This window comes from Cephus cinctus, unplaced genomic scaffold (genome assembly GCF_000341935.2).
Source record: "Cephus cinctus unplaced genomic scaffold, Ccin1 Ccin1_scaffold0101, whole genome shotgun sequence".
Lineage (NCBI taxonomy): Eukaryota > Metazoa > Arthropoda > Insecta > Hymenoptera > Cephidae > Cephus > Cephus cinctus.
In genome coordinates, this window is record NW_014332838.1 from 1,779,078 (window position 1) to 1,806,899 (window position 27,822).

Genomic DNA, 27,822 nt, shown 5'->3' on the forward strand with positions numbered 1-27,822 from the left:
GGGGGGGGGGGGGGGGGCAGAGTAGGAAACGAGTGCGAGAAGGGAACCAAGAAATAGGTTGATCGATCTTCATCGATCTCACGGTGACGTCGCTTAACAAGAAAGCCCAATAGTCCAATAAGAACTCGTACGGCGAGAAACATTTTTCTCTTTGCACAATCAAATCTCATCTGAAACGTCTGACGAGCGTCCGTCCATTTCTACGTTTTTCCCGAAACGTTCGTCCCGCCATGAAACCAGTTGATATGTCGCTTTCAGCACGGACCCCTTTCTACCGGCAACAAATGCTTCTTGCCATTTCGGACCGGGTCGTTTCTAATTGTAAGTGAAGAAAGCGCTTACGCGGCTGCAGAATCGACATAACCTCTAAATGACTCTTTTATGTCCCACTAAATTAATTTTTCTTTTTCTCTTTTCGTTTTCCTCGTCATCTCCCATCCTATATTTTTTTTTCCTTACTCCATTCTTCTTTTCTCTTCTTCTCGCATCGGACGCTTAGCGCCTTTGTTTGACGCGTTTGCATTATCCGCAACAAAGGAGTAAATTATCCGAAAGGCTCCCTTCGAACGGAGCTTTGTATTCGCTTAGCCAAACGGATGTGTTTTGCTTGCAGCTGCGTTCCGACGGCTTCTTGTTCGAAGTTCGATCAGGTGTTTGATTTCGAAATCGTTGAAATTAATTCTCCCTCTTTCTTTCTTTCTTGGGACAATATTGCCATTTCATTTTGCTGTCGCAGGTTGTGACCTCGGTGAATTTGTTTTTTGATGGTTATCGATAAGAGATTTTTCGTTAATGTTTAAATGACTGCAACAGGTGTGTTAATAGTTGATAGTTCGTTGTGTAGGAGTATCGTTTAATTACTATATGAATTGTCTTTTTTTTTTTCATTCGCTATATTTATTTCTGCTTTCGGCTATTTTTCCATCCGCGATACCTTCGACGCCTATCATTTTTTTTTCAGTCATGGTTTTAAGTATTTAATAGGGCGGTGAATATTGTTCCCTTTTCTGCACACTTTGACTGGCCGTACAATTAAATTGTAAAATTATTAAATATAAAGGTGGTAAATATAAAGCTGTCCTGTCAGTTTTTATTGTCAATGAATTAAACATTGCGTATATACACTTCGTTACACCGAGTAAAGACAAATGGAAGAATAATCCTTTTATTTTTCAAGGACGAGAAGAACCAAATACTCACCACGAATGCATGGCTGAAATTGGTAAGTGAATATCATTGAATTAATTATTAATAAATTAACATTCATTGCATTCTTTTTTTTTCTCACAATGCAAAGACGAATTTTTCTTTCAATAAAATAATCCGCGAACTAAACATTCCGTAGTCATCGGTAAATACACAGACGTCATTTATTATACAAATATTATTTTGACAATTTTCTCCCGTCGCGAAACCCGACGATTGGGTTTCTTGTTTTCCTTGAGAAATACGAAAGGTCCGTTTCCGTGAACAAAGAGGTTACAGCTAAAAGAGACGAACGAAAGCCATGCCATGAACGAAAGTATGGCTTGGCAGTGCCTATATACATGGTTGCCGGAAGAAATGGGAAACAGTTGGGTCACGCGTAGGAAATGGGAAACCTGGTATTTCGGGTATGCCTTTATTACACGCAAACCATTTTTAGACTCGCAAGCTCTAGCTTCTATTTGCACAGTGTTGTCGACTACGAAGATCAATCATTCCGAAAGAATATCGACAGTTAATTAATGCAAATAGTATAACAGGCAATTTACAATAGGCTAGTACTATATATATTAATATATATAAATATATAAATTTGTCAAAGGGTAGTTCTCAGGATTTTTTTTTCTCGAGTATTGGCAGTTATAAGGACATTCGGTGTTTTTCAGGACGGGCATGAAAGCAATTTGATACGTAACATATAGTGTCAGGACCATAAAGCGGCACTCACACCGAATTTTCTAAAAAAATGTTGATGCTAGACACTCGGAGTTGTGTTGGGCTAAGAAATAGTTTCGTTAGGTTAGGTTAGGCTAGAACTATAATACCACGTGTGTCAAGGTTAGGTCTTTTTTAGAAAAAAAAAAAACACATCGACTTGCCGTTGTGAGTGCCACACGTCCTCATAACTACCCTTCGACAAGTTTGTATATGTATATCGGATACTTGATTATCAACACTAACGAACGAGACGATAACGCTCTTTGATGAGGTTAGAATCTGACCATATTGTAATTGCAGGAATATACAGTAGAAGCTTGTAATGGTCAATCAAGACAATATGATAATTCATGCAAATTACCTAATCTATCGGTATACCCATTAGCAAATTCGTACCCTATATAGATTATCGTATAACGTCAATATATACATATACTCTGATTGAACGAACCATTCTCGAAGTTCCAACTACAGATAGTAGATCAATCAGTATCAGTCGCAGACACCGTGAAAAATGACGGCTCGGGGCAATTTCTCGGCGAGCGGAAACTGCTGCTAAATTAAGGAGAGGCCCAACAGAGCCAAAACGTTTTTATTCGAGCGTTAAAGGATTGAACGGGTTGAATGGTTACTGCGAAATCCTTTCGGCTGCAATCTATTATATCTGTATATAATACTGTATACAATCTTGTTTTAGCCTTAGGACCAGAGTCATTCGAGCTACGCGTTTTACACGTCCGAGTCATCCATCACTTCCGCGAACGGAGTAACGGATACGATATAGGTATACAGGGACGTGGGAACGTATACAGGGTACGAAAGGGATAGGGATTCCCGGCTAGTGTCTTAGTCAGAAAACAATTGAAGAACTAAATCTTTTCTTTCGTTTTCTTTCACTCGGCGAGCTTCCACCATCTTAATGGATAGATAGCGTAATATCTCGATGAGGTACGGTAGCTCGATAAATCGTTAGGCTCCTTGAAAGGCAGTGACCATTTGTCACTTTCAGCCGAAAATCCTACGGGCAAAACTATAATCCATGGAGTTTCTCGTGGTTGCCATGGCAACGAGGCATTTGCCGTGCTTTATAAAATTCGAAAGTTTACTCTTCGGAATTAATTGAAAACGTCGAATCCCCGTCGGGTTTGTGGAAGGTCATTCAATATTAGTCTCTTTAGGAGTAACAGGCCTGGTGCACCCTAAAAATGATCAAATCACCTTTTCATCGAACTAATTTGAAAGATTGATAAACAATGGGTTAATCGTCGTGACGTTTCCTGAGGTCCTCTTCCTTTTACCCTCCAACGTTGGCTGATCGATGGTGCTCCTATTCCCAGGATCGTTCAATCTCCGTTCTCCGTCGATCGACAGGAAGGAAGCGTTTCCCGCCTCAGATGCAAATGAAGCTTGCGAACTGGTTCGAACCAGATATCGTGTTTCGGGTCTTAGCTATTGAGATATGTAAAGCACATCGAGAGACAGAGGGGCATCGAGCAGACACCAGAGCCAACAAGTGCAACAGGTTTTACACGTTGAATTCTTATCGCGCTCTATCCACAAATTGAAACTTCCGTTTACGGCTGATTGCGACTCGCGGACTATACACGAAGCTTCGTTAACTCTTGTCGCGGACAGTCATCCGATAATAACTTGATTCGCTGGTAATTAACTTGGAAGCACGTTTAATTGACTTTCGATTGGACGGGGAGGCTCGATGCATCAATTCTACAGTTTGATAATCGGACCCGAGCAGTTGCTTGAGTTCGATTCGTATCGGTTCGTTCTTTACGAAATTCACGAAAAAGTCATTTCCGGTAGCATCATCGTCAGCCATCCGAATCATTGACACTTCGTTACCCTTTTTCCCAATTTTTTTTAGCATATTCACTTTCGGCTGGGTTATTTACGTAATTCATTTTTAGTATACGGATCACGTGGAAATATCGACGTATCTTACGTTTGACATGGGTCTGTGCTACTGTGCGACAGGTGGAACAATATCTCGTGATTGTCATTGAAAGATTTAAGGGTCGACATAAATGAAAAGCAACGACTCGTGGGCTCGTCGAGAATTAATGAAAATAGCGGATGACAGGTTGTGGTCTAGTGTGATATTGGCAGGATTGATGAAAATAAAAAGAAAAGCCGAGAATAAAAAAAAAAGCTTGCCACCGATATCTACGCATGATTTTACGCACCCGTGGTATACTATCGATTTACCATTTTTAATAATACGATAGTCAGACCACCACAAAGGATCTGGGTCAGTCGCGAGAGTATTGGCGTTCACACAGGACGACCGTTCAACCACAAACAGGTACACGATGTCAAAAAGTCTATCGATACGCGACTTTAGGCGCCGATGTAGCGTCTCGGAGATTTTCAGTGCGTCCATCGACTCCTCTTGACCCAGGGAGATTCTGGAGATGCCAGCGAAGCCGCCACGTAGCGAAGTCACTGAGATTCTCCGAGTCGCTCTACGTGAAGTTCCTCGTGTGCACGTACAGTGACTGGAGTAAGAAAGATAAAGCAAAGGAAAAAGAGAGACAAAGAAAAGAGAGAACCCAAGTCGTCCTGTAGTCTATATCGCCACGACGCTGAACTCGAAACACGAAGGTTGCCGGTCCTGATACCTCGTGGGAGTCGCGAGAACGAACGTGCACCTCGGGTCGGGGGTAATCGAGTCGGGGTATCGCCCCTGGAGTCGAGGACGTTAATGTCATTCGAGACACCCGTTATGGCCGGCCCTGCCGTGAGCGATGTAATGCGACGCGAGGACACGTCCTTCTCCTCGGATCTAATCTGTGCAAAGTGCATTCACTCACTCACATTAACGGGCCGTACCTCTCCATGACCTAGGCCCTCGTGGGGTGTGCTACCTTATATCAGGACCCATACAACCCTTCGTCACTTGGCTTCCTTTCAGTATCAACGCCCTCCTTCCCCTCCGCCCCTTCCAGCCCCCTCTCACAGCACCACCGCATACGTTGCCTTCTCCTCTTTCTATTTGCCCGGGATCTCTCGTACTTGCCAACTCGCCCTTCTCTCCCCCACCCCCCTTTCCCCCTCTCCTACGAACACGTATACGTATGCACACGTAACTACCGTAAAGCAAGCCACTTACCCGGGAGAAACTTCAGCTGCATTTAAGTCCCCTTGTCGCTTCATGAGAATCTCTCAGGGGTGAAATCTCGTATGGCCCATTTTACTGACTTGTATACATAGATCGACGCGAGATATAATTTAATATATTCAGTGGTACTTTGGTAACAGTTTAATTGAGATTTTGTGGTTGTCGTTGATAACTGGGACGAGAGATTATTTTTTAGTGCAATGGAAATCAGTGTCACCGTGAGTGACGTCTTACGGCGATAGAACGTTCAGGCGGTCTATGGTACCGGGAGTGCGAACGTAAACTGGCGCATTTGGCTGAACGAATTTTACGTCCAGTCTCGCGAAACTCGCGCGAATGGCAATTTCGCGCAACAAGCTCTCCCGTAACGAGTTTCCGGAATAAGTTTTTCAACGGCAGCTCCTTACCGCGCCAGCTACTTCTGTCCCTGTGTCCTGTTCTCTCTTTCGCTTACCTATAGGCATATGGCTTAGACGCGAATTTAACGCTCGTTGGCAAACTGGGATAGTTTTTTTTTGGGGGATTTTTGTAAATTTCTCAAATTATCAGGAAACTATTAGTAACTCTCGTCGGACATATTTCCGATTTATGAAATTTGGATATACCTCGTTAACACGATATACTATATAGGACCTCCGTGTGATACGGATCATATGTGATGGCATATATGTATTTTGTATATATTTTCCTCACTACCTATCTGGAATTCCATGTACAGTGAAATTATTCCGTACAGCATCCCTGCCTCTAGAACGACTGGATTTCGCACTGGGCTCGTATAATGGAATTCACGAACTATGATCGTTCTTGCCTCCCGATAGTTTGCACAAAGAGCGCCGACAACCCTTTACGTTTCAAAGTCTTTATCCGTACGTCTTCGCGTGGTCGTAGATTGAATTATGGAATAATTTATTGCATGTGATTCAACCGTGAATTTAAATCGACTTTGATCCCCTTCTCTTTTCCCGGTCGTTACTTTCAACGCGGGTTAGACATTCAAAGCAGCAGTTGTACTCACGTGCATATATGTATACAATTATACATATATTCTTTTTCTTATATAATTCCCACGAAGAACCGTGCTTCATCCAACAAAGCTTCCGGACTCTTTGCGACTGTCAATTATTCATGGAAACAGCTGCGGCAACGTAGCGCCTTACCGGACAAGACGCGTAGTCAAATAAAAAAATGTCTAGTCGAAATAGAAAGACCAGAGGTCGCTAGTGGAAGAGAGAGAGAGATAGAGTCACCTTGGCTTCAGTGGATCCAACGAGACGAGAGAGCACGAAAGTACCAAGTACGCTCAAGTGAATATCTATGTAACACGGTAGAGAGCGGATAGTAAATGCTGGATGCTACAGGACGGGGGATGCTAAAGTATCTACATTTACGTGCTAACAGGGCGGGAGCCGCCTTGAGTACGAGGAGACCATGTCCTTGGTTGTTCGCGTGTGCATTTGAAAATAATCAACCTTATACATCGTAACTCATAACGTAATGTCCCGTGGGAGGCGCGCAGGCAGAATTGAAGATTTCTTATACCGTCTGTTCGTAATGGAGAAAAGAAATCGGACAATGAGCACACTGGCAACGGGGAGTATTTCTTTACGGTCCGAGACTCTTGCTTTGTCCCTGGTACCTTGCATTGTGTAACGGGTGACGCTTTAAGTATCTAATGGCTTTGTTAATTTTTTTTTCTTTTAACTCGGTATACACGTATTACACGTATTATACGATTACGTATTACTTTATATGTATACGCAACGTATAAGTTTGACTCTGGAGGACTCTGCTTGCAGTGCTAGGAGCAGTGTTGATGTTTGTCATTAAATAAACGCTTCCACGACCTAACCTCAAATAATCATTGATTACCGAATCAGTGTCCGCTGATTGCCTACTGATCGACGATGTCTGAACGGAATGCGAAATTTGGCTTTCGATGAATTTGAATTTCCTCTACAACTGCGTATGGTTTGCGGGTACGAGCGGCTCTGCGACGTGCGATTTAATTATTCTCGGAGCGAATCGTCTATTATTATTTCACGTGATACGTAACGGCGGGATTTACGATACGGGAGAGTCTCGAGAAATTTATCGGGATGCGTTCTGTCGCACTCGGGGTACCAGGTATCCAAGTACGATACCGACGCAGCTAACCAATCTTACGAGTTACCTTATGGCTGGTCCTCACGTCACTTCCAGGGCTGCTCAAACACGAAATTTGTATTCCGAGGGTAAGGCACTGTCCCCAGAATGTCGTTTGCGTGAAAAATTCATGCGCGACGCCCTCGAAGCGTGAACGCCCCGATCTAATAATGTGTTACCTTCAATATTACCCTGTACTAACCTGTGCCACACAAACCATCCCATCTCAGGTCAATCTCCTCCACCGCATAACCCGATAACTCTGATTATCCTAATAAGATCAATAATTTCGTAAACTGCACGATCCGTACTAGTCTGACGCCTTTGAACCTTCGTACATTCCCTGAAACTCTTGGACTTTTTCATTTCGTAGATCGAGGATACACCGGCTAGAATGCGTCGTGTATATATGTATATAAAGACACAAAAAGTCACTGGAAACCACTTTTCACCCACCGAGCTAATTAACCTAAAATCAACTACTGTTCCAATTGGTCCAAAATTTTCATGGAAACTTCACTGCCTACGTCTACTACTTGATTCTACCTTGCAGACTCTGTGAACTCTCGGCAGTCCGCGTACCCTGCGTGTACATACCTACCAAGTACCTATGTAGGTACAGACTGTTTTGACTCTAGGCGTCAATTCTACCATGTTCGTCAGACGTCCTTCTCCCATCGACACAAATTCATGGCGATTCGTTCCCTCACTGCTGGGACACCGTTTTAGGCGTCATTGTTGCCCTCGGTTGAATCATTTCTCACTAATCGGAAATTCAACCAGGTCTACCAACAAACTCGTAACGCGAGACGGTGGTTTAACGTGGTCCTTTCTCCATACCCGGTGCAAGGTAATTCCTGGCTTTTGTGATCCATGCGAAGCGTACGCTGATTCAGGAAATGTATATGTGCGTGCATTAGGGAGCACAGTGGATATAGGGCGTTATATACGGGGGACATTTTATTTTCATATCCACGTATATACCGAGTTCTACTTTTCTCTAATATGATTTCCAAATTTTCCTAAGCGAAGGCACTCGGATCAGATACGTGGTACCTATTATGTTTGCACGAAAATCCACATTATTTTCATTACTCTCGCCGAAATAAGCAGTTGTCTTCTTATCTTCTTCCTTTGACTACCGGCAAAGCAAAGATAACGTCAGGTGCAAGATAATCAAGTAGAATTTGAAAAGAGTACGGTATTTCAAGTGGAAAGTTCGATAATGAGTATTAACGATGTTAAAGAAAGTGGGGTATGAGGACGGGGGGGGGGGTTGGTTGGTGGAAATAGGGACAATAAAAACTCTAAGAAAAGTACCGTAGAGAAAGATATATAGGTGAACATAAATCTTCTATGGTCCACCTTGTTTCATTTGATTTCGGACCACGTGTTTCTTTTGTGTCTAAATTTATCTCGTACAAAACATATATAGCTGTAGCTTTCCTCACGTCTACGTCTTCTTTTCTGTCTGCTGGCGAAACTCTTCATTTTCAGCACTAATTTACACAGTGTTGCCCACTCTCTCTCTCTCTCCTTCTTTCTCTAACGCCCCTTGCTCGCCCTTTCTTTTTATACACATGTTACGCATAGATATGTATGCACGTTGAGTTGTTTCGTACTAAAAGAAAGCGATACTCGAAAATTTAATTAACAACTTTGCTACCTTTACGACGGAAGCACTTTCAAACACTCAATTGCCCTAACGCATATACTAGGATTTGAACAAATTTGTTTAGTGATTTTTTTCTGTATGCGAGTAAAAAAATGTCACCATGTACATTTCATGTGGATATATCGGAGATTTTCTTATGAAAAAAAAGTCACTATGTCCACTTACTGTCGAACGCTTTAAACATAAATCTTTAATTTTCACATTTACATATTCTCATTAACTTCCAAATTTTTCGTTTAATCTTTCCAACGTATTTCTTTGATAACTGGATTTACATTATCCGGATATTTTTTGTAAGTTTAAAAGTCAACGTAGAGCACGTTCTTATTGAAATTGTAATCAGCCCACTTTGATTCGTCTTTCAGGAATGGCACGATTACAATCTGATGTGGAACGTGTCCGAGTACGGCGGCGTGCAGGATTTACGAATAACACCGAACAAACTGTGGAAACCGGATGTCCTTATGTACAACAGGTAACGTCATCTTGCTCAATTTCATGTCCTCTATAAAATTGGTATCAGATACAGTCCTCAGGATGACAATATGTTCGACTTCCGTCTGAAAGTTGTTTTTCCAAACAGACATATGACCTATATACAGTTCTAACCTCCAAATAGGAAGTTCACGTATCACGTAGTTATCCGCGATTGTCTCGTAAAAAGAATGGATACACATTTCACGTAAAATAACGTAGCATTTGCCAAATTAATGTGTTCCTTATAGAGAACAACGAAGACGCGTCGCATCGAAGCATTATAAAAGACAAAATTAATTAATTAATTATAGTGAAATTAAAAGAATTTTTTTTAATGGGCAATATTATCACGCAGTTAACGAAAATCGAAGTAAATTCATTATACGAAGAAACTTTATTGTCTATAGATATCTGTGGCTGTAGCCAATCCAATAATCAGACATTTTTTATTCAATCACTTTCGAATCTGATCTAATCAAAGTTCAAATCATAAAAGGAGAAATTCCTTCGGTATTATTATAGCAAAGGGTCTATGGGACGATGACGGTAGCGTGCGATCAGCTATGTAAAACTGTGACTAGACGTACGAATTTTAGTATTTCGTACACCCTATATAACGTTATACCGTCTATACCTTAGCGTAGTTATTATATATATAACGACTCTCGAGTATCGACTTTCCGTGGGAATTTTTATTAAAGAAGGAAAAGATGGTGAAAAGTGAACGTCCGTCTAATTCATTACAAGTTGTAATACATCGACGTTACATGCACTATATCTAGTATAACGTAGTAAACTCACAAAAGAGTAGATGCAGTTAGCAATTCGCGAGAGGTTAGTTTCTTTCATGCTATAATTCGTTCGTGCTAACTCGCGCTTTTATCTATGTCTATATATATATCCTTTATGTGCATACTGTACATATATAAACATACAGTAACGTGCTGCACATAGATAAACGATGAAAAGCCGGATAGACTCGTAAGAACGATTCGCGAGGAACGCAAGGAATTTCGCAACAGTGCCGTTTGCGTGTTGAGGAAGAAGTGTAAAAGGAAAGGAAAAAAAAGAAAGTAATACAAAGGAAGAAATAATTTCCGAGAAAAGTCGATTACGTAAAAGTTTTCTGTCGGCAGTGGCGCTTAGAAATTCTCACTGCTGCCGTTATTCATCGCGAAAATCAACTATGGTCGGGCACCTAGAATTTCGCGAAGATTCGCGAAGACAGCTCCTGTCCAGCAGACCGGAAATACTTTCGCCGAAAAGTTCATCCTATTCGTTCGATCTGACAGCGACCGAAAAGCTTCGGCTGCATATTGCATCGTGGTAGTGTTCACGGGCGGATGACGGGTGCTCGTACAAATAGAGAAGAAAAAGACCATAGGTAGTTCTCGGGTGCTCCTCATAGAACTTAGAATGTTTCAGAATCCCACGTAAGCGACGTTAATCATACTCTGTCGCGTAAGGACAGGGAATGATATCGTTGCCGTCGTCTTGCTTGACAGACACATTGATTAAGACAGCTTTAAAGGAAAAAGAACAAAAAAAATATCAATGATTTTCACGAATAACATTGCCATATTATTTTAATCGAAGGGTACGTAATTTCTTATCCCAGTGTACGCTTCGCATCTTATATTATTATTATTATTATATTAAAGTAATATCGAGACCCCTGATGCATGCGTTTATTTAACTCCATGCTAGAACTAAGCAGAGTATCATATCTATCTATATATATTTGTATTATATGCGTATATATATATATATATATATATATATCTATATATCTGTATATAGATATATCTTTATCCATATCTATACATATACAGTTGGAAAGTATATGTATACATATAGATATCCTTTTTATTTGTAAATATTATGCCTACGTAATAATATATCCTAATATACATTAGTAACTTTTAAGTGCGAGACGCTCAGCTCTGTCGTTTTCCATTAAAGAGAGAAAGATATATTAGGAAAAAAAAAATGATTTTCCTTTTGCACTAAATCACTTTGCGTCTCGCATTTCGCTTGTCGATCTTTACAGCGTAATATAAGATGTACAAAAAGCCACGAGTAACGATTATCCGATTCCACGTAACGTATCGTATAATTTTCAGTGTCTCAGTCAATAATTTCAATTGCGCAATGATCATTAGCGAATCGAGAAAATATCTCGTGGACAATGATCGCAATGATCGGCAAGAGGGAATCGCATTGTCGTCGTTACTCTGTAGGGTCCTATCGTAAAATGATCTCTAGACCTAAACAGCCTACAGTCTAAACAAAAATATAACAATAATCCACCAAGGTGCTTACCGGGCCTAATAATAATTTTGCATTCGCTTCAAAATCCAATTTTAAAAACCGTCTCCGAAGATCCTATGCCGGACTCACAGTCAGACGTTTGTATGTAAATACGTGCACCTGGAATGCATAGTGCACAGAGCGGTAGCTGTTAAACGTTTAGATTACTAGATTCTAGGGAATTTTATTGAGGCCAGCTCACTGGCATATAACTAGGTATTCCCCATGTAAACAGCAATGAAATAGCTCCTAGATTGCCATCAGGTTAATTATCGAGGATCTTGTCTCCTTCGAGCTCTCTCACACCGAGTATACACACCTAGCACGTGCATATACAGGTATATGAATTCGATGCATCTGCCTAACCCAAAGTCACGCTCTGGCAGAGACTCGCATTAATCATCAATCAAGAGAAGCAGGACTCTTAATTGAGTTCACGATAGCAGATGCCTCTGTCGTCCATTATCGATCGTATACTCTCGAGCCTCTTGACCAATCGGAGATAAATATCCCGTTCGATCATATAGCTAAAGGATGCTGCAAGGATCGTTGGGTGAATTAGCGTCATCTTGTATATCCACTATTACTCAATAATACCATCTTGACAAATGGGAGCAGGGACCATTGCCCGCTTCCGGTCACGATGACAGCCCACGTGCGTATGGCTACGTAGGTACACGCGTGTCTAGCTGTTTCTCAATAACAGGACTGCACGTGTATCGATCACTCGAAGCCATCTAATTGCAACCGCGATTCAGTGCCAGATTGGTGACTTCAGCTTGGCTGTATAATGTCTAGTGATTAATCTCGTTCACTCGTACGAAGCTTGATCGAAGTCGAACGATATTCGCGATATGGTTTTCGCTGATCAGGATCAGATTTCAGCCTGTATGGGAATCTTTGGACCCTTTTAACTTCAGAACTCTTTTTCTCAGAGTTATATAACGGAAAGTGGCTGGACCACGTCCAACAACTGACCAAGTTGGTTCAGCTATCGGCGGGCGTTTTGTCCGTAGGTATATACTCTCTGGCACAAAGTGCACGGATCTGCTTTAATTAATTAAAGTCTCGTCGACGAAGTTGGAGTTCGGTACCGGGACGCGGGTCGTAGACAATGATTCAAGTTACGTGAAAGAAGTATACTTTTCTTAGTTTGGTAGTTCGACGCCTGTAGGAGATTGGATGGAGTTTGGGTGAGGAACGTGGTATTTTTTAATCCATAAATTTTATTCGACTTTTCTTTAGCTTGCACTCGGTCTGGATTGTCGCGAGTGCGAAAGACCGAGGTCATGGTTGTTTAATCAGATCGTATATATATATATATATATATTTATGAGGAATCTTGGTTACTCTTTTAACTCGGTCTGGATTGTCGCGAGTGCGAAAGACCGAGGTCATGGTTGTTTAATCAGATCGTATATATATATATATATTTATGAGGAATCTTGGTTACTCTTTTAAACGCCCGTTTATTAAGTAGTTTTGAATTTTAGCGTTCAGAAATTTATCGTTCAAGCCCCTGACACTTGGTTCGCGAAGCTCGTTGAAGGGTCGTTATTGTAATTCGAATCTTTCGCCCTGCCATTGAGATCGAATTGTGATTTTTCATGACGTCATTCAATTTTGTAGGAATTCACGGCGATTACTCAATACGTGGAAAATTGTTGATTCAGATTTTACATTACTTGTACATATCGTACTTTAAAAATGAACGTGTTCAGTTAAACTTATGTGGAGCCGTTTGCTCGTTGTACTTTACCATAGATGCATGTACAAAATAAGTAATCACTTACTCAACGGGCAACGTTTCGCATACGTATCGCTGGTAATTTTCTGCAACAGTATTACTTTTCAAGTTGATTGTACAATTCAGGATATACATATATAATTTATGTGTAACAGCGAACATGCGGCTGGTATGTACATACAGTGGGAAAATTAATTCGTAATTGCATCCATCCTATCAAAGCAATTTAACGTACGCAACTTGTTTGGCAAAATATTATTGTGTAACTTTACTTGGTACTTGATAATGGTGAAAAAATGAAAATTTGTTTCTTAGGGTCAAAGCTCAAAACCTTTGAAACGTCGTTTCGAGATGATACTTCACACTGTATACTAATTCAGATAGGAATCGAAAAAGAGACGCAAAATTGGTTGCTTGAAGCGAGTGCGGTTAGTTCGCGGCGACGGTTGACGAAACCCTAACCGCCAGAGTTTAAACAATGTGCTACTTAAACCTAGTAGAAGTTAGCCTAATCCACCAAGCACCGTGCCGAAGCACAAACTCAAACTTCGTACTTAACTCGACGAGTTAAGCTTAACTCTGTGTACTTCGCTCAATCAATCTAAACCGTACTATGATAAATATCAAAACTCAGAAAACCGTATTTCCTAGCATATATAACCATACGTCTTAAGACGGCAGTGCTAGATGCCTTTTGCACCTTTTTTTACACATTTCTATTATGTTTGTCAAGTCGACCGTTAATGCTTGGATTACTGTGACTGATATTACAAAGACTATTGAACACATTGGTTATTTTTTGATAATTTTTTTGGAGTAAATTATATTTAAAAAAAAATTTCTTTTCAAACATTTCAGTTTCGCAGCAACATGCGTATAGTTTGTCATTTTCGTGCGCGTACAAAATCTTCTTGTAAATTTATCCGTCGGATCGCATATATTAAACCATCGGGGATCGTGTATGATAAATCTCACGTAAACTTACGGACCTTAATTATTGTACTTTACGATGACAGCGTGCGACATGTCAAGTGAATATATATTTTTTTATAAATGAAATATTTTTCACTCGTAAAAATCGTTTGTCTCTATCGTGGAACGTTAAATAATTATGAAGTGTAATGCGTGTAAATTTTTTCTTTGTCTTTTCTTTTTTAATAAATCGTGTAGGACTAAACGAAAATTTTCTGTTGTAAACAAAAATAATTAAAATTCATCCACGTTCAATCATATCTGAAGGGTATATATTTAACTTGTTTTTCTCATATGCGGAAGTGCCGCCAATTGAAAGCTCGCGTCCCTGAACCTGGAAAAAGAAGATGCGAAAACAGAAAGCAAGAAAGCGCCCGAACGGGAGGGGATGGAATTATAAAAAGGCACTCCTCGCTGTCGCGTGGCGGTGACGCAAGCTTATGTCATTTTAAAATGCATAACACCATAGCACAATGCCGCGAAGGTTGGTTACCTCGTGGAACAAAAGGAGTTTCTCCCTCCTCTCGGTTGGCTTACTTGTTGCGCGACGGTTGGAGCGGCGAGCCGCGGCTTCAGAAGCTCCGAGGGTTAGCAATTCCGGAAGAGAATTTATCCGAAAGTCCGACAATGGCCTCGCGGATCGCGTCTTTGTTCGTGCGAACAATCGACGCAAGCGTTTCTCAGAATTCACGAACGGTGGTATGGATGCCATGGCGATTAATGTTTTAGGGTAAAAGAATGACCCATCGGGTAACAGTCGTCAATGGATTTCGTATACGGTAACATTTATTTTTTCGTGGCTCACGTTTTTTGTCTTTTCTTCATATATATTTCTCTGCTTGGAAGATTGTAAAAAAAAAGACAACGGAAACGTTCCAGATTCCAGTTACATTCTGTGCAATTCCGTGTTCTAGATGTACAGGTTAACAATTCGTGTACCCATAGTGAACTGTTCGGTAAATTACATCCTGGAATTGGACCTATTCAATCGTCGGATTGAACACGGTGAATTTGAATTATTGGAACAAGTCGTTCGGTAAATTCAGAATATAAAAATTTGATGGAATTTCGATTTTATCGATCAAACTCGATTTTCATGACCAGACGTTAAAAAGCTTTTTTCTGTTTTTTTTTTCACAATTCCTTAAGATTTCACGTACACGCGTCTCATAAAGCTAAAAGCTTTCGCGCTGTATTAAATACTCCGTGACCCGATTCGTTCTTCATCTACTTAGTGTCCAACAGTCGTCTGACATTGTAACTACTTATTGTTAGTGCTCGAAGTAACACGAATTGCCGAACTCTTTGGTTAAACTTCGAAAGTCCTTTTTGACGTGTATCACGGTGGACGAATTAGTATCGAATCGAAAGCTCCTCGGTTAATTTATTACGGCCACGCGGGAAAGAGGATACGGTGTGAGGGGCGTCAGGGGAGGTAAGGAAGAAGAAGAAAAAAGTCGACGATGCTTCCTCTCACGTTAGTTACGTTTGCGCAACGGAGGATCCATAAAGCTCTGCGCAAAGTCGGGGTCTTCCGTGCCAATCAATATCAAGTGAATCGCGCCGTAGTGGAAAGTATGCTCTTTCGCGCAACCAACTTTAAGAAAATTACACGACCCGCATAATAATCAGGTCCATATACTATTAATTTGTCGAAGATGCACAGTAGCCCGAGAGTCGAAAGTTGAAGTAGAATCCTGATGATATCCAGTCGTTTTTATATGTTACGCAAATTATCCGCGTACTTTGTGAACTTCCCGTGTAGTCAGCAAATTGTTAGCAGTGCTCATGACTGTAGGATCGCCAACTTTGAGGCTCGATTAATCAAACGTTAATGACACTAATAAGAGGGGGGGAAAGGTGGGAGTCATGATGGGACATACTGATCGATCGACAGTCTTCACGGGTATCATTAATGGTAGTTATGTGTATCTATCGATACGATAAAGTCTTTGAAAGTGCAATCAAAAGCTTTGCTCCTTGGTAACGTAAGTGCAATGAGTTCAAGGCGGATTCTCAATCGACCCACTTTTGAATCCATCATCTTCGCAAAAGTCCCCGATGTCCCTTTTATGTCCTCGTTATATTGGCCTTCGATATCGTTTTCTGTATCTTTTCCTCCCGTGTCTTCCGGGCAACGTGGTTTCGTATTGATTCGTTCAATTGTCAATAGCAGATATTGCGCTGTTATTTCGTTTAATCGGGACCGACGCCTTCACGCGGGTACTTCATTTTGTCCTGAACTCTCTTAATTGGGGATTAATTATGAACCCAATTGTTGTTTGCGTCGGGATGCTCGGCCGACGTGTCTCTTTTTTGTGCGGAGTATATATCGAAGATTACGGAGAGGGTCGTAAACGGTTCGTGCTGCTGTAGCAGCGCAATATTTTTGTATCGTCGGCTACGAGAGGGTTGGTGGATGAAACTCTTTTTGTCTTCCTTTTTTTTAGTCTTTTTTTTCATCTTCTATTTTTGACCCCAATAAATTTTTCGTGTCAAGCTAATAGCTTTGTAATTATACACAGTGGATATTTATTGGTGTACAAAGAGGGTGGGCTTTGAATTAATTGTATCCCTCGCAATGTTCTCATGTTAGAGCGTCCATTTGGGTCTACGGAGCGCGACTTTAATTAATTTGAAATTTGAATTATATTTTTTAATTGTTATTTGATAAAAAGAAAAGTAATTAGTAATTACCCTGTCGCGTTGCAATAATGAATCTTGTGGTTTGATTATACTTGACGTAAATTTTTTTTTTGATAATTTATTAAATTAAGTTAACGTTTTTTAAAATATTAAATGTTAATACTAATACGGAAAATATTAAAAAATCTCGTGGTGAGCATTAAATGATTAACTAAAAAATTTAAATTGTACGAGATCGACATTTCGATGAAACTAGTATAAAGACCACAGGCAAGATCAAGCATATGAAAGTACTGTAGTTTTATGAGAGACACTTGACAAGTATATTACCGTATACGCCATTTCGAGTTTTCATTTCCAAGTGAATATCGTCGCTGTTGAAGATTCTTTGTATTTCATGATAATATTCCCTCTTCTTTCCCCCTTTTTCAAAATGAATTCGCTAAATATTCAACGAAAGGGAAGTATCGAGTCCTGTCACCCCTTACCTTGCCAAGAATTCAAACTATTTCAATATCACTGGCTGATCTGGTTCATTTCAGTTATTTTTCACTTGTATTTCATTCGCACTCGGGTACTTCGACATCACGCTGAAAACCTATAGCTATTCACGCTGGAAATATTCAAAGGCGAGACACGTGAGAAGAAGCGGATATTGTCAAAAATTCATGTGACACATAACGTGACTTAGTAGAAAGAAAAAAGTGGAAAATAAGTATAAAAGCAATTGAAAAAAAAAATATCACCCTGAAAATCTATGACTATTTTGCCATAGGAAATACTTAAACGAGAAACAAAAGAGAGGAACAAAAAATGTTGTCACAAATTTTTGTGAGATGGCATTACGTAGCTTAACGGCAGCAAGGAAGAAAAGGAAAAAAAAAATGAGAAAATATGTAGAAGCAGGAAAATACGTGGCTTAACGAGACGGCGCAAAAGAAGCGGCAAGAAAGGGAGACACCACGAATTGGGTTTAAGCATCTAACGGGTTGGGTATTTACAGCACCCTGGCCGAAAACATAAATCGTGTAATCCCCCACGTAAAGCCTACGCTACTGCCGCGGCTTAATAATTCCAAAGAAAAATTCGAAAACTCCCGCCATATTTGCCGTTGGTCGCAATAGTGCACGTAGCGTGGGAGTAAAAGAATTATCAAGGGGGAAAAAAAAAAGAAAATAAAAAATAAAGCTCACAATAAATTTCAGTCATTTTAAACGACCCTACGTATACTCGTTTTATTAATGCTTTTTTTTTTTCATTCTTTGACAATTGTCCAAAAAGTCTAAAAATCGTCACTCCAAGTAAATACCACGCTCGCTCCCTTATATCTTAACGGTGTCTGTTACGCTACGGCGACTAGTAAGTTCGCAAATCTAACCTGTGTCTTTCACTTCTTGATCTTGTCTGGCCCTGCGAAATCGACTTACAAGTAGCCGATAGATTTTTCAAAGAATGAGAGTAATAATGAAAATATGATGAAATGCTAGTGCGGATGAGGGTTTCGACGGGACGTACCAAACAAACGTGGTGGTCTCGAATAACGGCAGTTGCCTGTACGTCCCCCCGGGCATCTTCAAGAGCACATGCAAGATAGACATCACTTGGTTCCCCTTTGACGACCAACACTGTGACATGAAGTTCGGATCCTGGACCTACCACGGCAACCAGGTACACTACTGTCTCCAGTACACGTACACAATTAACACACAAAGCACCATGGCCAATTCCTTGAAACCATGAACAAAAGTTCCTAATAAAGTTGAGTAAACCAGTGACGGACGATGAAGAGGGTCTTTTTGAGGGGTGCAAGATATCACGAAAAAAGAAAAATCATTCGTTCCTAGCCTTTGTCAGATCGATAATTAATACTGTAAAATGGGTCATAACGCACTGCCGAGTTTTTATGTTTTATGGAGATGGCCTTTCTATTTGTCTTTTATATGAATATCGTTCTATACTCAAACAACAATGATATCGAGTCGAATCGTACATTTTGATTGGATACATATATATTTTTAACGACTGTGGAATCGATGGCTGCAATCCCTTTTTTTTTTTTTTTTCTTAACGGAACATGAAATTGGATGCTGTGGAATAGAGAGACGTCGTGGCACAAGACGGGAAATTAACCTATCTCTTATATAGCACTCGAGTCCTCGAAGAATTCTCTCGGTGAGGCTGTCAATCGGGAGACTCACTTCACGTCCGCCAACGTTTCGACTCTACTTTTACTATGCCAGGAGCTCTGCGATCTATTATCGAATTTTTTTTTTTCATTTTTTTTCTTCTTTCTCTCCGTTTGCTAGTCCCTCCTACTTTTTTTTGTATCCTCTGTCTCCTTCTAACCGTGACACAACAGCGCAAACACAATAGCAACGCTCCATAGATAGTCATTCCTCACGCTTCGTAGTTTCAGAGATAAAAGTCCTGCGTTCAAGATCACTGAGTATCTTTGCATCGATATTCATTATACTTGACGTCTTTGGTGACGCGAATCTTCGTAATTCGCCCTGATTCTCGCGTGCGACAACGCGAGGCAGGGAAGATGTGCTTTTGCCAACAATTTTCTGAGCATTGATATAACATGTCGAAAGAATTTCTTTTAGATGATAGATTTTTAATATTAATTGCAGTCGGTGATAGATCAATTAATGTCCTATGATAAATTCATCCCAATAGGTCGTAGAGACGTGGGTTACATTGGACGATAGTGATTTATTGCGTCTGATGAATTTGGTTCAATATCTTGTTTTTTTTTCTTTTATCGTTCGATAAAAAATTTAGAAATTTTTTTTTGCGTAGGACGTAGTTTGAATTTAGATCACATTTTTTTAAATCGTTCCTGTGTACGATTAATACACGTCTCATTAGAACGGGGTGATGATCTTTATGCAGTCTTGTGTGTTGAGTCATCGTGCTACTCATTTTTTATCTTCCGTTTTCCTTTTTCTCTTTTTTTTTTTGTTTTCTTTACACTAACAATGCATGTATGCAAACGCGCCTCGGGGTTAAAGCGCGGATTCCCGCGCGAAACGAAAGACAAATATGCCAAGTCTGGTTTTCTGTGTTGAAATTGACATTTCGTTACTAATGACGTGTACATGCACTCAATCGATAATGTGTCGTTTCGCAGGAAGTGTATATACAGGGTGGTTCGCTAGAAACTGTACACATAAATATCTTGCTCGGTTACGAAGATCTGACAAAATTTGTTAAGACAGTTTTAATGCAAGATTATGTTTCCCAAAGTGAACCTTGGCTGTCAATGTAAATTTTTTATCAAATAAAGCAATGTGTTTTGTGTTTAATAAAATTAGTGAATTAATGAAAAATGAAGGAACTGGAAATGAATTTTTTGCATCATTCTCGAGTTTAAATGCATCGAGCATTTTTCCGGATCTTCGCGATCATGGAGATCATTTGGTAGTATGTTCCTTATTTACCACCCTGTATATCTTTTCCGAATGGGCGTTACGTAATATATTATCCGATTCACTTTAAATGCTCCTGTTAAATTTGGCAGGCGTTAACCGGTCGCTGAAAGTAAACTGTCGTATATTGGCAGCGAAAAGGACTGTTCCGTTAAAATTTGGAATTGCCTACCCTGTGTGAACCCCAAGAATAACGAAGTCACGAACATTGACGTACGCGACTGCAGGAATTAAAATAGGACGAGACATTATATTTATAATTAACGTTTAAAAGAATAAAATTTTTAATTATCATTAAAAGCTGTAACTACAGCATTCAGTTTCGCAAAGAGTAACCGAAGCAAGAAACCATGAGTAAAGAGTGGTCTAGCCGTAGGTCTGTCCTCTTCTTAGACGTGTGACTATGCATAAGTCCGTCTTTCTCGCGCTCACGGCAGGTATACAATATTAAAGATTTTCTTGTATACAGACCCCCGCTCGTTCGCTTATCGACGTAGCGATTTATCAAGAGCATTTAAGAAAGCATTGGGCTTCATTTAAAAAGTGAAGTATCATTAACTCGTACGCCACTAACTAAGCTTGATCTTCTGCTAACATAAATGACGTTTATTTTGGCACTCGACATCTCGCGAAATTCTAATCTCGCCGGGTTCTCGTCTGCTGCATCCTCTTGCCTATAGATAACGCCAGCAGCAGTGAGATCCACACGGTGTAACGTTAAACACGTTCAAGACGAAATTCCAAGCTCATTCGGGCACTCTCGACTTTCGTGCTAAATTATTAGTCGGGTCCCCCGTTGGCACCCCTACTTAAATCCGCCCGTAAAACGCGATTGAAATTTTCAAAGTTTACTCCGTACACGTTACAGTCTGTATTTCCTTCCAATCTATGCACGCTTTACGACTCTGCATAAGTTTCGGCCAGGTCTTGTGCCTGTAAATTTTTGATCAGCTGCTACATACGTATAATTTCATTTACGATACCGCCTTCCGGTTTCCCTTAACAGGATGAATTTATCATTCGGACGTCGGACTTTTCTAATGAGCGAGACGTCGATCGGAGTTAACGATAAATGCATTTTTCAGTCCGTTCCACGTCACGTTGTCGATGAGGATTTCGCGAATTAATTTGTTATTATTATTTTGGTAAGGAAAATAATAAAATTAGAGAAAACAAGAGTAAAAATGGCGAAAGCTCAATAAGAGAATACACTGTCATTTTTAATTTCGAAAGATATTTTGAATCACGTCGAAATCAAAACTGGTACATACGTTATTCGCTTGACGTCTTTCTGCTCGCTCATTTATTCAAAGGTCAGGCTATATAACGATTTACGGCAATCTTCCTGCTTCGCGCGTCACGCGAGAAATTTCATGAAATTCGAAATTTTTCGTCGCCAACGAAAAACACGGGAACTACAGAATGCTTCTGTAAAGCGCATAGAGCCTAAGACACGTGGCCTGAACTTGGTAAGGGCGTCGCGACGACCAACGTCGACACCCTTACCGCGTAAAGGAATGTGAGATCATACGTTATTTATGTTTTACTTTTATTCGTTACTTCCCGAACGCAAATCGAGCACATTGAATTGGCTATAATTGTTTGATATTTGAGGAACACCTAGAAGAGAGGAAACATAAATGCTAATGGGCTGATGTCGCTTGCCGGTGTTTGCTTCAAATGCTTCCTAAAGAAGCGGGCTTTAATGAAATTATATAAAGTTACGTACAGAGTTATACAGGCGAGGCTTCGTTGAAAAAAAAAGAATACAAAAATAAACAGCTCTACAATAATAGAAAGAGACACCCCCGCATACCTACATTCACACAGAACATCGACCAGTCAAAGCAGGGACCACGTGATTATGTCTGAGCTGAAAATCACTATTTTGCATGGAGTACATGTCCAACGTCACTCTACTATCGACTCCGCAACTCCCATACACAGTGTCTATCTAATATCCACAAATCCCTCGATTCCTTAATTTACCTTGCATGCCGGCTACATCCGTGCCTAATTTCGCTGAGAACACGGACTGACGTCTTTTTACAGCGGTATCACGGTATAGGGAATTTAACGCGGTACAGATATTGAAATTAACTTATCATGGATGTAGGATCCTTTTTCAATGTATTTCTTAAACCGTGTCACCTGATACGATCCGTGCGCGCTGTCAATTGCCGGTGAAATTACTCTCCCTCTTTATCTTTCCTTTGACTAAAAAAAGGAGGACAAGCGCCCCTTCCAAATGTCTGTCATTATGACGCACAAGAGGTGACTACGTGCATTAAGCCGTTACGTTAATTTTACGTCATGACACTCGCGTGACACAAGCCGTAACAGCCTTATCCGTGGGGATCATAGGTGTATGTACTACGAGGAGATGAGTATGCTAATCGTGGTATATTATGTGTGTGTATGAGAGAGAATAAAAAACTTTTTTTTTTCAAAATAAAAATTTCAGCCCGTCGTCATTTTTATTCGAAAATCGTGCCGCGGCAACTCGTTTGGCAGGTTTGGCGATTACTCGCCAAAAATATCTCACGTGTCTGGACGTATCTGTCAGGAAAGTTTTCATCGCACGTCGTTTCCATCGATCGCGAAAACTTTACGGACACTATCGGGTCGCGGCGTCGTCTCGTTTTCGCGAAATTCCCAAGCGGCACTTTTCTACCCTACCAACGGAATTCTCTTACTTCTTTTTTTGCTCTCGCTACCTAAACCCCGCGTTTCCCGTTCGCTCCTTATATCCGCTCCTTTTATTTCGCGGCTCCCGAATATCGCTGGGGAGTTGCTGATATACTTTATTACGATCTATCAACCCGAATCCCGAATTCCCGTGGAGTCCATAGCTGAGTGACGCTTCCATGCTAGCCACGAGCGACTCCCCATTCTCGAAACTCTTCGTTGGTCTGGACCCTTGAAAAAAATGAGTAGTCTGGGGATTGATTAATCAAGGTATCAAGGCTCGGCCGAATTGATCTCTGGGTCGATCGAGGGGTTCGCGTTAATTTTATCGCGCGAGAAATCATTCGTTAACTGGAACGAGGGCTCATTTGAGTTTTCAGGATACGCCCATTGATTTCTTGAAAAAGCTAACCTGCATGGGATTTTGCATTTTTTTTCCTTTTATTCCAATCTGATAATTACAATTATAGAGTCTCAGTGCGATCAGATACTGCAGTTAAGGATGCTCGAACTATTTTATCAATGTTTTGGCCAAGTTGGGGTTTTTTTACAAAAAAATTAACTCGAGTTTGAAATATTATTTTTTCGTTTTTATTGAGGGGTTTTCTGGGTACATGGACATTTTTCAGTTTTTTTTTTTTCCGTTTATCATACACGTGTTACATATGTACGTGTAGTATAATGGAGAATAAAGAGAATGGGTACTCGCTACGATAAATTTAAGTTAAGTACGCCTCTGCCTCGCACACACTCGAGCCTCTGCGTTTATCTTTTTTTTTTTTTTTTATAAGTACCGACATTTACACATCAGCCAATTCAGAATCAGCATTGACATACGTCATGGTATCTGCACGTACTTATTTTCCTCTGTTATTCCTCTTTCGCCCCGATGAAACCGAGGCGTGGACAAAATAAAATGTGAACCTGTACAAAAACAAAAAGGGTCAGTGTAATTTTTCCCGAATTATCCAGACTATACAAATCGTTTTTTCCAAAAATTAAAATTTTCTTAAAAGCAGGTACCACTGTATTACAGAATTTTTTCAAATTATCCCAAATCAATCGTGTGTATTGTAAGAAAAAAATTGCGAGCTTTCAAAACGCATTAAGGTGGTTCGCCTAGCATCACAATAGTATTCCAATTTCTGTGAATTCCACGTGTATCGTTCATTACCAAAATATTTCCCACGTAAAGGTATTACCTTTGATACAAGCGGAAGACAGATATTCGTCATAAAAGAGATGTTCATATCACATATCGTTCAAATATAGCAATAAAAAGAAAAAGATAAAAAATGTGCAACATACTTCGAATTTGAAAATCATCCTAGTAACGTTCGACGTACAGGAAACGTCTTCTAGAAATTGAATTTCCTTTCACCGCCTGATAGCTGAGAAATCTCGAAGAAGACATTGCTATTTTGATTTCATACATCTCGTAAGCTGGACGGTAAATAATTATGAAATTTTGCACGGACGGCCGTTAAGCACCTGTCAAGAAAATATTAAATAATTCATATCCGCATCTTGAAAGTGCTCGAGCGATCGAACCACCTTAACGCGAGCAAAATGAGGTGGTGAAAAAGTAAAATTAAAAAATCGTCTCCCAAAGTCCACGTAATACGCGAGCATTAATGGGAAGTCCGTGTTATCGAAGACCCACGAAAGGCATATAACCTTCACGTCGAAATACGTGAAAGTTCTCCAATAGTTTGACGAAAAATTTGTCAGAATGCTCCGGCGAAAATATTTCGCGACCAAGCAAAGTGGTGCGCGAGTCTTTGCCTTTAACGTAAAGTATCTTAAGTCGGAAGTATCGACAGAAAGGAAAGAATGGAAACGAGCTCCGCCACTTATCGCGTGATATTTCGCCAAAGTGACTCGACATTGAAAACTAAGAGGCTGAAGTCGGTACCTGCTTTCACCTGTTGCGTATGCCAATGCTGCACGAAGCTACCCCTCTGCCACTCGATAGTGGAAATTCTTTTTCGATCCACCCTACCAGGGAGATATTACCACCTACATCCTTTTCGGCCACATTCCTTCTCGGACTGTACATTTTGTCATTCCGTCTTACGTCATGTCACCCACTCACGTTTTACGGTACGGAGTAGAGACGCGAATAAACAAAAATTATATCCGATAATCATTCATGCGCGCACCTTAGTCAACGGTAGAGTTAAAAGTTGCGACTTAAGCGCGTGCGAGGGCAGCGGCGTTTTTCTTTGATTGTCGGATGCGCTCTTACTTGAGTGCCCCTCGACGCACAATTGCACCGTATGGAACATGCGTGCAGTTGCGTACGAGTCTGTGGGCAGCCATGTAAGACCATACACCGAACCATGTACATCCTGATAAAGCGATACCTAATCTACTGTATACGTTAAGATACCCATCAGTACAAAAAAAGAATGCATATGGCCATTTCATTATTAAATACGTAACCTACTGTGTACTTGTTGTCAAAGGCGAGAATCAATGACACCTCTACTTACCTTGACGCAATGAAAAATTTTTATATTTTCCTTTTCACCTTCTACAATCGCTACTATCTTGGACTGATACCTCAGTGGGATCATGAACGGTTATAACGTGTCGTAGAGATGAAAGATAATGGAGAAACGTGAAGATGGAAAGTGAGAAAGAGAGAGAGAGAGAGAGAGAGAGAGTGTGTGAAAAATATATAAAAATATATTCATATAAAAGTTTCTATAGCGGCGACGCTCTTTGGTATATTGAAAGGAGCGTCTGTGCGAAACGACGGGGACGTATATCGCTCATTTTAGTGTGTGAAAAATATATAAAAATATAATAACGTGTCGTAGAGATGAAAGATAATGGAGAAACGTGAAGATGGAAAGTGAGAAAGAGAGAGAGAGAGAGAGAGAGAGAGTGTGTGAAAAATATATAAAAATATATTCATATAAAAGTTTCTATAGCGGCGACGCTCTTTGGTATATTGAAAGGAGCGTCTGTGCGAAACGACGGGGACGTATATCGCTCATTTTAATGGACAGAACATTTTGCTGTCGGATAGAAAAGACACGATTTTTATCTAACAGCGAAGCGTATAAAGATGCTAGAGATACGTGTGGCGAAAATCGAATCGCGCAATGGCGTAGCCACCGCTGGACATAAGATTGGTACGCGATAGCTTCTTATTCGTACGAATCGCGCAAGCCGTTTATGGTTTGTTTCATGGGATATATTGTGGCTTTGTCCGGCCGGTCTACCTAGATGCAATTTATATTCGAACTTCGTCCTTGCTTCGTTTTGGAATTACGTAGATATATATAGATATTTTTTAATATTTTGGAAATCTGTCAGCTACTATACGTATATCTCTCTCACTCTCTCTCTTTCTCTGTCACTTTCTCGAACATTTCTCTTGTGATATTATTACATACTACACCCGACCTCTTCCACATTTTCATAAATATGAAGACGTCCATGTAATTTTATATAAAAGAATCATTTGCTATTTGGTAGAGCACGTGTTGTTGATTGGTCGTTGAATGCTTCCTGCTTAGCTGATTAGAATTATTAGAATTGTTAGATATGTGCATCAATTCGATTTGGCATGTTTGCATCTGTATCTGACAATTATTCCTCGTTTTTTTTTTTAATGGACTTTTCGCTCAATTCCGTTCTATAGAATTTGGCCTATATAAAACGTCGTTTTTTTTTGTTAAATCTATCTGACTGTTCTAAAAAGTTGTGATCACGAGACTCATCGTGGCCTCGAGAACTTTTTGAAAGCTAGATAGGGCCTCGCAGTCACGTCACTTCGCGGTTGGCTTCATTTTATAGAAACTGCCTGCAGATGGCAGAGGAAACGCTTTTTTTTTCATGGACAAGAGATGGCAGTGGCAGATAGCCAATCAAAAGAGGCCGAAAGTGTACAGGATCGTTGGAAATAAATGCGGTGTAACGCGCTATGCGAATAAACGACAGTCGCTGACGGGTATACGTGAAAATGGAATTTCGCGGTATTTTGTCAATCGAGACAAACCGGCAAATATCCGTAAACACGTATGTGTATATAGAGTTATTTACGGGCAAACGCACCGCCTGACGCTCAACCTAAAGGTTGCTTTATCAGATGAAATTTAATGGACCGCCTAACTTCAGGTGGTACGTATGTCGTGCATAACTCTGTATATATTTTCCATTCGCGCCTGTCCCAATTATCGTATGGCTTGTCAGGGCGCTAATGAAAATGCAGTTCGCAGTCGGTTCAAAGTTAAATAACTGTACATCTCCTGACACAATGCACGTCAAGAAAATAATTGCCATGCCGTCCACGCGTAATACCTCGCGGCACCTTTGATCTGCTTTTCCAGTTTTCGTGAAAATTCGTTTTTTCCTGATTTTATTTTTAATCCGACGAAATAAAATAAGCCGATTGTCGTTTACCTTTTTGTTGACTTTTTATCGCGCAACAATTTAATTTCTTTCGAGGACAATAATTGACGTTTAATTGGAACCTTGCCGAACAGTGCTATCGCGCGAATGCACGTGTGCATGCATTTGCTACTTTGTCATGGAATGCCGTAGGTCACGCTTGTCTTAATCAAACTTTGACCTCGATAGCTCGATCTGGTACTCAACTCGGAGGACGGAGGTGACTTGTCCGATTTCATCATGAACGGAGAATGGTACCTGATCGGTGAGT

The 27,822-nt window shown here is 40.4% G+C and overlaps 1 protein-coding gene across 8 annotated transcripts in view; it reads left to right on the forward strand.

Annotated features, from left to right (window-relative positions):
- LOC107274722 (neuronal acetylcholine receptor subunit alpha-7) overlaps nucleotides 1–27,822 on the forward strand; it is an 85,718-nt gene that overhangs the window by 23,989 nt on the left and 33,907 nt on the right. For all 8 annotated transcript variants that reach the window (XR_003061904.1, XM_015754145.2, XM_025092044.1 and 5 more), the window contains exons 4-7: nucleotides 1,178–1,222; nucleotides 9,242–9,351; nucleotides 18,516–18,696; nucleotides 27,741–27,816. Coding sequence is in view for 7 of the 8 variants with exons in the window: in XM_015754145.2 (XP_015609631.1) it covers nucleotides 1,178–1,222; nucleotides 9,242–9,351; nucleotides 18,516–18,696; nucleotides 27,741–27,816 (412 nt within the window). In the remaining variant the exon portion in view is untranslated. The remainder of the gene's footprint in view (nucleotides 1–1,177; nucleotides 1,223–9,241; nucleotides 9,352–18,515; nucleotides 18,697–27,740; nucleotides 27,817–27,822) is intronic.